A 13,940-nucleotide genomic window follows, 5' to 3' on the forward strand; every position below is an offset into this window, starting at 1 on the left:
AAACACAATCTTCCTTCTCCAGCTCTGACCAGATCATTGCAGTCTATCCTAAGCCATATCCATTCCAAGGGGAAAGTATCTAGACCATGAAACCATGAAACTGACTATAGAAAAATAGATAGTTTTTACTACCTTAGGTATTCAGTAAATAGAGCTTAATTTAGCGAACTTGAGCTGATAGATTAGAGAGAATTAAAATGGGCTGTTAAAATTATTCACAATAGCCCAGAAGCAGTTCTACAACAATGTCTAGAGTTTGATGTATCATTATTTTTAAAAAATACACTCTATATTGTCAGTTGTGGATTTTCTGGTATAATTTTGAGACATGTGGCCAGAACAGCTGAGGCATTCAGACAGGTATTACCCTTTCTTGTCACAGAAAGATGCTAGTATCTAGGTAAATAAACTTTTTATGTAAGGCATCACAGGCAGTATCACTTGTAAATAGCAGCTCTTTAAGAGAAGCAAGCAAACAGAAACAGTTTCCTTCAATCTGTTCTTTTAGGAGTACAGAACAGAAGGGAAATGGTGCACCTCAGTAGTCATTATTGATCTACAAATGTAACTACATGCTAAAATTGCAAAGTAATGGTTTGTCAAGAAGAGACCTAAATCGAGACCGAGAATCAAAAGGAAAATAAGCTATGGCTATAGCATGGAACTACCGTGTCCTTAGTGAATGTCTATATGATACAGAAAATTATGTTTATGTACTTGAGACAAAAAATGACAAAACATGATGCTTTACAGGCATAGTGGTTACAATGGCAGTTCCACCAGGTCATCCCTTTGAGAAACAGTATGGATAAATGTGTTCTTTGAAAGGAGTTCCCATTTTACTCATAATTCCTGCTGTATCAGACAGACTTGGCTTTTACTAGTAATTGAGGGTGGTTTCCCATCCTTATAGACACTGCCTCAGTGATCAGACTTTTGGGAAATACTTTAGAGAAACCTCTTTATTCCAGAGCAGAGGTTCTGACCCACATCATCCCACCTTTTCTGCCCTTGGCAGCTGAAGAAGTCAGTATGCAAATGTGAACATCCATTTAGACTTGATTATGCTCTAAACAGCTGGCCTTTCTTTCTCTCCTCTGGGAGCCATCTTGGATATACAGAATTAATGGCATCTTACAAACAAATGGCACCTGCAGACCAAAAGGCTCCTCCATCCCCCCAAAATTGTACTCCTTGCAGAAATGTTCTCCAAAAGCAAAATTACCTGCTGGATTTAAAGATCCCCTCATTTATCTTACCAAAAGTCCCTCCCCATAGTTTGGAGAATTAGAGAGAAGACAGATTATCATTGCTGCATCTCATTTTGCATTCTCCAGTGAACGTTGCCATAGATTGAATGTTTGTGCCCTCCTGCCCAAATTCATATGTTGAAACCTAATCCCCAATGTGATGATATTTAGAGGCCTCTGAAAATGATTAGATCATGAGTAGAGCCCTCATAAATGAGATTAACGTCCTTATAAAAGAGACCCCAGAGAGCTCCCTGCTCCTTTCCATCCCCATGTCAGAACACAGCCTGAAGTAGACAGTCTGCAACTTGGAAGAGAGTTCTTCCTGGACCCCAACCATGCTGGGACCCTTATCTCAGACTTCCAGCCACCAAACTGTGAGAAATAAATTTCTGTTGTTGATAAGTCACCCCGTCTATTGTTCTTTGTTGTAGCAGCCCGAAAGGTGAAGACAATGCCTTTGTGGCTATTAGAGCCCAGGTCCATCCTGGAGGTGGAGGGGAGGGGAGAGATCAATAATTAAATTTCTTTCCTTTTTAAATTCTGGTGGTTTTATTTTTTATTTTTTGTATCTTTATGCATCATATGGAAACACAGACATTTCCTTTATTTACAGACATTTATTTAACCATTAGAGGTAAGGATGATGTGTGAAGAAAACATTCATTCTCCTGGCAGCCACTGTGACAGAATTCACCACAGGCAGGAGTTAGTGATGCTGATTCCTGGACTTGCCAGGATGCTTCTTATTGCCTAAATTCTATAAATTCATCTCAAACTTCTCAAGGTGGAGACCCTGATTTTTGTTATGTCAAACATGGTCCCTGTGCCAGGATTATAGAGTTATGACTATAGTGTCTATAAGTAATAATATATTTTTTTAAGTAGCAAACACAGTAGAGCTGATACATCCAAATTAGTATTTATTTTGGAAGGCTATTTATGTATTCCATGACTGCTGATTTAATGCAAAACTTCAGTGAAGGTTCTCTTTTACATTTTCTTTTGGGGACACAAGGAGATTAGCTGTTACTTTACCTTTTTAACCAAAAGCAATAGTTTTCAACTTGCCACACATCCTAATCACTAAATTAGACAGCCATTATTTCCCACACACAAAAGCTCAAAGTTTCCCCAAAGGATGGAGACTTTCAACTGACTATTTGTTGAACAAATGAATTTACCGTAGACTTTGAAAACCCACATATCTGAGATGCCCAGGACGAAAATAACTCACAGATGGATGACACAAACCACTGCTGGCAATCTCTGAGAACTCAGGGGGAATTTGAGAGGTGCCAGGAGACTGGGGCCGAATAAATATTATCTAATATCTTTTTTATTTTTCAGTATGTCAGAATTTATTTTTTATTTTTTAATTTTTTTTTGGTGAGAATATTTAAATTCTCTCTTAGCAAATTTCAGTTACAATACACTTATCAGCAATAGTAACCAGGTTATATATTAGCACCTCATATCTTATTTATCTTATAGGTGAACATTTGTACCACATTAGCATTCTCTTCCTATTTCCCACAGACCCTTGCTCCTGGCAACTATTTTTCTACTCTCTATTTCTATGAGTTTGGCTTTTTCCTTCTTCAGATTACACATATAAGTAATATTATGCTGTATTTGTCTTTCTTTGTCTGACTTATTTCACTTAACATAATGCCCTCAAGGTTCATGTTGTCACAAAAGATAAGATTTCCTTCTTTCTCATGGCTGTATAATATTCCATTGGGAAAAAAGTGCACGCACACGTGTATGACCTTTATACATTCATCCATTGACAAACACTTAGGTTGTTTCCATGTCTTGGCTATTGTGAATAATGCTGCAATAAACAAGGGAGTGCAGATATCTCTTGGAGATAGTGATTTCATTTCCTTTGGATAAGTACCCAGAAGTGGGATTGCTGGATCATATGGTAGTTCTACTTTTAATTTTTTGAAGAGATTTCATATTGTTTTCCATAACAGTTGTACCAATTTACATTCCCACCAACAATGCACAGGGGTTCCCTTTTCTTCGCACCCTCACTAACACTTATTTATAGTCTTTTTGATGATGGCCATTCTAAGAGGTGTAAGGTGATATCTCATTGTGGTTTTGATTTGCCTTTCCCTGATGAATAGTGATCTTGAACATCTTTTCATGTACCTTTTGGCCATCCGTATGTGCTTTTTGAGAAAATGTCTACTTCGGTCTTCTGCTCATTTTTAAATTAGACTATTGGTTTTTTTTTTTTTTTTGGCTATTGAGTTGGGAGAATTATTTCTATATTTTGGATATTAACCCCTTATTAGATATATTATTTGCAAATATATTCTCTCACATAGTAGGTTGCCTTTTCATTTTGTTGATGGTTTCCTTCACTGTGCAGAAGCTTTTAGTTTGGTGTAGTCCTACTTGTTTATTTTTGCTTTGGCTGCCAAACCTAAAATATCATTGCCAAGATCAATGTTGAGGTTCTTCCTCCGATGTTTTCTTATAGGAATTTTACAGTTTCAGATCTTATGTTCAAATATTTAATCTATTCTGAGTTGACTTTTGTAAAATAGTCCAATTACATTCATTTGCATGTGGCTGTCCAATTTTCCCAACACCATTTATTGAAGAGACTACCTTTTCTTCATTACATAGTCTCTGCTCTTTTGTTGTAAATTGATTGACTATATATGATCAAGTTTATTTGAAGACTCTATTCTGTTTTATAGATCTATGTGTTTTTTTTATGCTGATACTATACTGGTGTGATTACTACAGTTTGTAATATGATTTGAAATCAGGAAGTGTGATGCTTCCAGGTTTGTTCTTTCTCAGGATTGCTTTGGCTATTCAGGGTCTTTTGTGGTTCCATACAAATTTTAGGATTATTTGTTCCATGTCAGTGAAAAATGCCATTGGAATTTTGATAGGAATTGCATTGATCTATAGCTTGCTTTGAATAGTATGAACATTTTACCAATATTAATTATTTTAAACCATGGACACAGATATATTTCCATTTATTTATATTATCTTAAATTTTGTTATCAATGCCATAGTTTTCAGTACATATATCTTTTACCTACTTGGTTCAGCTTATTCCTAAGATTTTATTCTTCTTATGCAATTGTAAATGGCATTGTTTTTTAATTTCTCTTTGTGATAGTTCATTGTTGGTATTTAAAACACAACTGAATTTTGTATATTGATTTTGTATCATGCAATGTTACTGAATTTGTTGATTAATTCTGTTTTCGTGGAGTCTCTTTTGTTTTACATATAATATCATGTCATCTGCAAATAGAGACAGTTTCATGTCTTCCTTTTTAATATGAATGCTTTTTATTTGTTTTACATGACTAATTGATCTGGCTAGGAATTCCAGTATTCTTTTGAATAAGAATGGCAAGAGTGGGCATTCTTGTTTCATTCCTGATCTTAAAGGAAAAGCTTTTTACCGTTGAATATGAGGTTAGCTGTGGGCTTGTCATATATGGTATTTATTATGTTACATAGCTTGTTAAGAGTTTTCATCCAACAAAGTTTTAAAACATTAAAGTTTTTAAATATTATACATTTAAAAACATTAAAGTTTTTTAAATATTTTACTCCTTTAAAAAAGGAGTAAAATTTCCTATGCAAATATAGGAAATTCTAGTTTAACAGACTTGGTTGTTTTTGACACCCAGTAGAATTTGATAAGTAAATAACTAGGTCCAGATTTTGAAGGAACATGGTTAAAAACCTTGTTGAAATTAGTATCTACTGAGTCTCTGATGTTGCCCCTGAGAACAAATTGGAGAAACAAGAGCACACAGGAAAAGCTAATGATATATTGCTCAGTGAAAAGTAGGTTGTAAAACAATAGAGTACAATATTATTATTGTAAATATGTAAATAAAATATGTAAATATGTAAATAATTAAGAGATAAAGCAAAACATACAAAGAAAAATTACTGGGAGATTCCATTTCAATATATTAGTGGTTTTATCTGGAAATTATTTTTCCTTCCTGGCTTTCTTTTTTACGTTTCTAAATTTTATGATTAAGTTACATACTTTTTTAATTGCAAGAGAATACCAAAAAAAGTTATGAGAATAGAAATATTCATTAATCTATCGATTTCATGTGTGGGATAATATGAAGGAATGATGTCTCCTTTACTGTATTGTAGCATTCTTATAATAGAGATGTTGCTATATTTATTACCTGGAGTTTTCAAAAATATTTTATCACCAGAATCACCAAAGACACAGTTAAAAATGGCTACTTGGCCCCACCATTCTGATATAATAAACCTGGGTTGGGGCTGGTAATCCAACCTCAAGGAATTGGTTAAATTATGACATAGTCATGAATTTCCAAAACATATATCCTTTAATAATGAGGTTGAAGAGACTAATTGGGAAGTCATTTGTAATACTTAAATTAAAAAATATGGTTACAAAATAATGATACAATATTGTAAAGAAGAGGAATTTTTACATGCACACACACACACAACTCCTGAAAGAACATATACCAAAATGTTAACAATAATAACTTGTGTAACGGGATTATTATTTTTATTTTCTTCTTTTTGATTTATTGCCTTTTAAAAATTTTTAAAAACTTTTTACATGTTGGTTTTGTAATTATTTTAAAATCATTCGCATCCCTTTTTTAAAGTAAAAGTAGAATTGCAAAAGATGAAGAATTGATATGAAATTTAATAATGGAGATAAATTTTTAACCGAAGAACCATTCTGTTTTCATAAAAGAGAAATACACATGGTAAGATTAGCTAAGTGAGGGTTTATAAATTAGAACAAACATTTAGAAGATAGTGGATCATTAATGTTCAGGATACATTGTAAACCTAATCTTGATTTGTATTTCCAACAAGAATCCCTCCCTTTACCCAACTCCAAATTTCTTGACAGTAGATGACATTCCACTTAAGCAGAATGGGAACTCATTAGGTGTATTTACACATTTATTCCCCAACAAGATTTTTTTCTCAAACTATCTATCCCCACGTGGATTAGCCCTAGGGCTTCACAGCTCTGCCTCACCAATTGAAAATAGTTTCTTCAGTTCATTAGTCATTTCCCCAAATTTACATTTCAGATGTATTTATTGGGTGGCTGCTGCATTAACACCATGTTTTGAAGAATAGAGATAAATAAGGCTCAAACCCCTAAACTATGCCCTAAAAGAGTTTGATATAGAGAGATGGGCATTTTAAAAAATTGACAAATTCAGTAAAATACAATGATAGGCTAAAATTGTGAGGTTAGAGTAAAGGTTCCCATCCCTAGCTATATATGAAAACAACTCTGGAGGCTTTTGAAAAAATAGAGATGCTTGTCTCCACTATAGTGTGGAATTACCAGGTGTAGAATGAGAGTCCAGCATCCAGATTTAAAAATTTCTTCCCAGGTGATTCTGATCTATAGCCAATCGTTGAGGCCTACCGTATTACAGTAAATAATTCTGCCTGTGGGTGTTCCAGAACACAGCAATGAGGAAATGTTGGTTGAACTGAATCTTGGAGAATGAATAGGAGTCTGATGTCAAAAGGTAATCTAAACAGAAGAGATGGGAGGTTTCAATGTCAGGAAGCCAGGCCAGGACCAGGATGATCTGGGAATCTGTACGTGCTTCAACATGGCGGAGTGCCCAGGACATAGTGTAGGTCATGCGTGTGAAAGGATTAGCCCTGAAGGGTACCCAGGCAGGGGTGGAGAGCGTGAAGGGCTAGAGCTCTTGGTGAACAGAAAGTGCTGGGCGTTAGGGATCCAACGTGGCCAGAAGGGAAAGACCTGGTCACATGCCAGTGGTGGAGAGGGAAGAGGTCACAGGCAATGAGGACCACTGGGCAAGATTTGAGAGAGATTTCTAAGGCAGAAGTCACCAAATTGGATAACTGTGCATGCTATGTTATCTATTAGTAATATCATTTCTGATATTTTTTGAACCTTTACTTTTGTATTTTTTTCCTCAAATAATAGAAAGCATTCCTTTGTATTTACATATCCCTAGCTATTTTACCTTTTCTCTGTATGTCTAGCGAATACTAACCGGAAAAAAACCTGTCACTATGATAATAGAACGAGACTTTAGATAGACAGACAGACAGACAGACAGATAGATAGATAGATAGATATAAATATATAGATAGAAGTAGATATAACTTTACATACACATATATTTCATATTCATATACATACACACACGCACACACATATACATATGTGTGTGTATATATAATTTTTTTCATCAACAATCACCTTCCCTACAGCACATACTGAGAATAAGCCTGGAAGCTTTACGAGGACAGTGCTAAAAAAATTTGATAAGCCCACTTCCCGTCTGTGTTCCATTACGCTCTCTCCTTGATATTTGTGAATGTAAATATGTCTGACAAGTATAAATAAGGATGTCACACCTCAGAGTAGTACCCATTTCCACCTTACCATTTCTTATCATATGTGTGTTCAGAGATGAACGTGCTGTTTTAATCTTCCAATATTTTCTCAGTTTGAATTTTATACAGGACAGTGGTGAGTTCTGTAGTTTCCAAGGTGTAGAAACAGATTTGCTACTTCCTCTTCACAGAATTCAACGCGTTTTCAGATACCTTGAAAAGATGCCGGAATGAGAAAAAAGAATACTCGGTGTTCAGCCAACGGACAGAAGAGGCATCTGCTGCACAGTACTTCCAGGTCAGGGAAGTTGCCCCAAGTGGAATCGACTTGTTTCAAGGTGACACACCTGGGCAAGGTGGTGGGTAGAGAAGAAAATTGATATCGTGCTACAGTGTCTCCAAAAGTGTGGTCCCCTGACCAGCAGCAGCATCACCTAGATTGGAATCCTCACTCTGTCATTTATCAAGTTGTCAGGACTTGAGCAATTTTCTGTATCTTTCTGAGTCTCAGTTTCCTCAGCGGAGGAACATCATTCATCTGATCGTTGTGATGATTTAACTCGATTTGAGGATGTATGTGAAGCACTTAACATGGTGCCTGACACATAGAAAACGCTACCAAATGGTGACAGCTACATTTATGATATTTCTTACTGTCAATGCTCATAGATTTGTATACACTACATCACCTAACTGACTCGCCCCATCGGAATTATCACCATCACTATCTTCTGCCCCACCCCCACCTTTACCCAAGAATCCTGTCCAAGACTTATTTTTCTATCAAGACCACTGAAATTCATTAAGGCCATCCCTTTTGGCCTTGGTCCCTTTTTCTTATATCTGTTATTCTTGATCTCTGGTCTGTCATAGCCTCTGCTTTAGGAAGGGCTTCTGGGCACTTACCTGCTCAAGATCAAGGCCTGAAACTATTGTAAGGAGCAGCCTAGTCGCTCTCTCTCTCAAAGCCTTAGCTAACCTGCATGTTAAGCTAAGCCTGCTTTGACCAGCGTGGCTCTAAGACCTAGAAGCTCATGAAGGTGCTGCCTCATGGGTTGTTTACTCTCCCTCTCCTTCTCTTTCCCTTACAGTTTTATGGCTGCATTTCCCAGCAGCAGAACATGATGCAAGATTTTGTGAGGACAGCCACTTACCACAGAGCCATCCTCCAGAACCACATTGATTTTAGAGATAAGGTAACACTAGCAGGTGGTTATTAATCTTAAACCAATTTAAAAAGACTGGTTAAAAACTAGAATAAAAATTAAGCTTCGATAGAATTACCATGTGACCCAGAAATTCTACTTCTAATTACATACCTCAAAAGAATTGAAAGCAGGTATTCAAACGACTATTTGTACATGGATGTTAAGTCACACTACTCACAGTATTCCAAAAGTGGAAACAATTCAAATGCTCATCAACTTATGAATAAACAAACTGTAGGATAGCTAATACAATGGACTATTATGAGTATTATTTATATTTCTGTTATCCATAAAAAGGAATATAATGCTGATACACATTTCAACATGGATGAACCACAAAAACATGCTAAGTGAAAGAAGCCTGTTACAAAAACGCCTATGATTCCATTTATAGGAAACATCCAGAATGAGCAAATCCGTAGAGAGAAAGAAGACTGGTGGTTCTTAGGGCTGCGTGATGGGGAAATGGGGAAGTGGTTACTTAGTGGGTACCAGATTGCCTTTTGAGGTGACGAAAATATCATGAAACTTGATAGAAGTGATGGGAATACCAGATAGTGTACCAAATACCACCGAATTGTACACTTTAAAATGATTAACAATTAATTTTATGTTATGGGAATTTACTTCAATAAAGAAATTAAACTTTGAGTGCCAGGAACTCAAGAGACTGAAGGCATAAGTTTTGGTGCAGAGAACAGCTTAGGAGCTTTATTGCTACATAATGAATACCTCTTATTCTGTCACTTCAGTTTTTTTTTCATAGACTCCACAAGTGCCTGCATTTATTTCCTTCACAAAATGTATCTGAATGATGAATGATTGCAAACACATTATACCTTTGTTGTTCTTTATTCTCCTATGAGTTAAACAGCCAACGTGTCAAAATACTATACAGTTCATCTCAGATATAAGAGCAGTGGTCAGTGGAATCAGAGATCATAAGATCTAGTTTCCCATTTTCTCCCTAACTAGCTGTGTGATCTGAAGCAAAACCATAAATTTCTCTGAGCCTCTACTGTCATAATAATTGTAAATTCATTGCCTTTCAGCAAAGTATTTATTCCCCAGGAAGGGTGTGGTAGGACATCGAAATAATGACCCTAATGACTCATGCTTCTCTGTGTTCACACATCTATTTGCAAAGTTGTGTAGCTGCTCCTTTCATCGAGAGATAGTCTTATTTTTTACTCCTTATCTCTATGCTTTCTTTGTGTTGTATTTTGATCAGTAGAATGTGACAGAGGGATCATTGAATGAGTTTCAGAGCCTAGGCCTTAGTGAACCTTGCGGCTTCTGGTCTCACCTTCTCGGAACCCTGAGACCACCATACTTTGAGAAAGCCCAATCTTTCCTACTGGATGTTGAGAGGTCACATGGAGGAGAACTGACATACTCTAGTCAACAGCCAGCACCAGTTGCCAGACCTCTGAGAGAGCCTACCTTGGACCTCCCAGTCCAACACCCCTGCCCTCCAAATGCAGAAACATGAGTGAATCCAGGCAAGAACAGCAGAGAAACTGCCCAGCCCTCCCATAGAATTGGGAGAAGTAATAATTGTTTCCATTTTAAGACAGTAAAATTTGATGTGTTTTGTTATGTAGCAACAGTTAATTAAAGCAGAGAAAAGATGCGTGAAAAGTAGTGATAAACAGGCCTCCAGTTAAAAGTCATTTGGCCCATAGCTTTCCTTCCTCTGGCATCTCCATTCTGCTATTAAGCTCATGAGAGAATTTTTGTTTTGGTTATCGTATTTTTCTATTACAAATATCCATTTGGCTCCTCTTTATGTCATCTATTTCTTGACTGAGACTTTTTTTTCCCCCATCAGTTTCAGCACTGTTTAAGATTGCTGGTTGGAGCTTTTTTATAATAGCTACTTGAAAGTTCTTGTCAAATAATTCTAACATCTGTGTTACTGCTGTGTTAGCTTCACTTGATTGATTATCTTTTCCCAGGAAATTGAGATTTTCCTGATTCTTAACGTGCCCCAAAATTTTGGATTGTATTTCATACATTCTGAATATTATGTTATGAGACTCTAGGTCTATTTTTTGGGTTGCCTTGCTAAGTTCCTTCCCCTCCATGATCTCTCTAGTACTTTTTGGTTCCCTGGTACCACTTTTCAGTCTCTGAGCCAAAAAAAGTTCACTCTGCTATGCACTTCCATGACTTTGCCTACATATTAGTGAAAGAAAGGACAAAGAGAATAACAGCAATGGGGGTTGACTCCCACCTTTAGGAATGATGGCCCCACTGAATGCAGAGGAAGGTGCCCCTCTCTCATAGTCTTGGCTCCTGTGATACTTATGTGATGCTGTGACTACCACAAGATTGCTGAGGGGTAGAACATAGAAAAGAGGAAAGAGAAGGAAAAGAAAGAAGAGAAGAGGGGTGTGGTGAGAAAGGGATAAGAGGGACTGGGAGAGGCAAAGAGGAAGGAAGAAACCGAATTTTCACACTCTCTCTGAGTATCAGGACTTCCCCTTCCCCACACTGGATCCAGAGCTGGAAGGCATCTCCAAGACCTCTCTTGTTTGCACATTGGGGCCCATTTTTGGTGTGTTGAGTTCAAGTCATGGGTTGAGGCTAAGGGGATGTGGTTTGAGAACATTTCACATTTTAGACTTCTTCCCCAATCTATCTGATACTATGTACTTTTCAAAGTCTTCAACTTCTTCAGGTTTTACAGCTGTACTCAGTGGGAGAGACAGGGCGAAGTGGGCTTTTTCTGACTTACTCAAGACAGGACATGTTCTAAAAGCCAAATCTAGGTATTCAGGCAGGGGTGACGGTGATGTCAGGAGACAAAAGTAAGACCAGAAATGGCTGTGTTTGGCTGAAGAGTCTCATATGTCTTGTCATTTGTCTTGAGGTGCCAGGACACTTGCTTTGCCAGTGAGGCATGCCTGGTTAACAGTTATAAAGTAAACATTCCTAATGAGTATTACCTGGTTATGGTAGGTAGGCAGAATGAAGATAGAAGAGAAAAAACTTGATTCTTTTGACAACTTATCTACTCTTCAATATTGTGGGTAAGTAGTCTTATTAGCCTAAGGTAGGTTTCTTGCCAATTAAAAAAAAGAAAAAAATCAACTCTCAGCTATTGATTGCTTCTCCATGGATTGAAAATGTTTTCTGAAGGTAATACTTTTATTTAGGGAAATTTCTCTTCCTCTGAAGTTGATTAATTTGAATCTATAATCTATTTTCTATTATCTATAATGTATTTTCTATACTATCTATAATCTGATTTTAATTCTGGTTACAGATCTAAAGACCACTCCCAAAACAATGAATCATAGTAAGAATTTGAGTTAGATGGCTCTTTCACAGAATTTCACATAAACTATGTCACTTGGCCATTTGTATATCTTTTCATCTATAAAAATAAAAATATTGACCAGATCGACTTTAAGGTCAACCCCAGCTCTAACCTTTGATTCTACAAAATATTCTTTTCTTGCCAGCCTGAAATGGATCTACCAATGAAATAAGATAGGCATCCATCCATCTGTTGGGATTTATGAAGGTGATAATTAATCACATGGATGATAATTGATTATATCCCTTTCCCCCTCTAAGTTCTGAACTGACATAGAAGTAGACACAGATGTCAGAAAAAAAATCACAATATCAGCTTTATTTTTGGAAATGTTGTTTGGCGAAAAGGGCTTGGACTTGTGTCCAAATGAAGCTTCTTACTCAGTTTTTCTCCAAAACGGAAATTTTTTACCCACTTGTATGCTGAACAACTGGTCTCCCCAGACAAGTCCAGAGCCTGCCCAGCAAGCTTCTACATGGGGACTCAAGAGCACAAGCTTGGCTAGGAAGTGGGTAGGCTGGCCCCTTCCAAGAGCTGGGGCTATGCACGCTCAGTTCTATTTCCCAGTGAGATGGATCACTTCTGTTACGAGGAAAAAGAGAAAAGGTGAATGACCACATAAGGAAGAGGAAGCGAGCTCTGTCCTGTCTCTTCCTATAAGGCTCTAATCCCACTATGAGAGCTCCAACTTTGGTTATCTAATTACCTCCCAAAGGTGAGATAATCAAGTACCATCACACTAGGGACTGGAATTTCAACATATCAGTTTTGGAGGGCACAAACATTCAGTCTATAGCAGTTTTATTTGACTGCTTTAGGAGATTAATACTAATATTTTTACCATTAGGGAGATGAGAGAACTGAGGCCTGAGAATGTTGATAATTTACCTGATTTAGTACAACTAGTAAATGAAAAGGCCAGGATTTGAACCCAATTAGTCCTACTTTATAGCCCACACACATAACCTCTGAAATGTAATGATTCTGTGAAGGTTGGCTAAAATTGCCAAGGGAGACTTTTGTTTTTCTGGATTTAAGGATAGGGTAAAAACATTGTGGTTTCTTAAACATCCTTGCGAATGTTTGAGACAGTATTGAACAATGGTTATGTTCATGAGTTCTGGAGCCATACAGCTGAGTTTAAACACCAGCTTAGCTATTTACCATGCACCTACCATAGACCTTTGCCCTGTTTGTCTTGAGATCTTGGGCAGGTTATCTACCATCTCTGGGCTTCAATCTCCTTATCTGTAAGAGCAGTAGCTACTTCCTAGAGTCCTTGCAAGGTCAAGATGATACAATGCGTATGAAGCACTCAGTATCTGGCTCATATATGAACTCAGAACATCGTAGCAAGTATTATTATTGACGGTCTTGGGGATGGCGCAGTAGTTTCCACCTCTGCTATCATTTTAAATCTTTCAAATTTTGATTTTTCGTTCTGCCTCCTTCATACTTGGCCAGAGCACTGCAGGCTGAGAGCTCCATTTGGAATCCATTCAGGAAACTGACCCTGCTGGAACCCTCCCCACTCCCCTCCTCAGAGTTTCTGTTAATTGCCATCTGGCTATTTTTAGTTTCTTCAAGTATGTGCTGGGTACAAGCAGAGAAAGTTCATCCTGCTGAGGGTGTGGGGCTGTGTGAGCTGTAGGGTTTTAATTTGGAAATGTTTTGACACTTTGTTTGTCAGGGCACCAGTTGCCGGAAACTTGTGAGAATAAGCAGGAGCCGAGAGCTTATTATTTTTTTTAATCA

The 13,940-nt window shown here is 37.1% G+C and overlaps 1 protein-coding gene across 1 annotated transcript in view; it reads left to right on the forward strand.

Annotated features, from left to right (window-relative positions):
* Nucleotides 1-13,940, forward strand: part of LOC105303195 (histone-arginine methyltransferase CARM1-like) — a 150,213-nt gene that overhangs the window by 49,341 nt on the left and 86,932 nt on the right. Inside the window, exons 3-4 of the mRNA XM_011376678.1 lie at nt 7,844-7,950; nt 8,744-8,848. Coding sequence (XP_011374980.1) covers nt 7,844-7,950; nt 8,744-8,848 — 212 coding nt within the window. The remainder of the gene's footprint in view (nt 1-7,843; nt 7,951-8,743; nt 8,849-13,940) is intronic.

The sequence above is a fragment of the Pteropus vampyrus genome, unplaced genomic scaffold, assembly GCF_000151845.1.
Source record: "Pteropus vampyrus isolate Shadow unplaced genomic scaffold, Pvam_2.0 Scaffold301, whole genome shotgun sequence".
In the NCBI taxonomy this organism is placed as follows: Eukaryota; Metazoa; Chordata; class Mammalia; order Chiroptera; family Pteropodidae; genus Pteropus; species Pteropus vampyrus.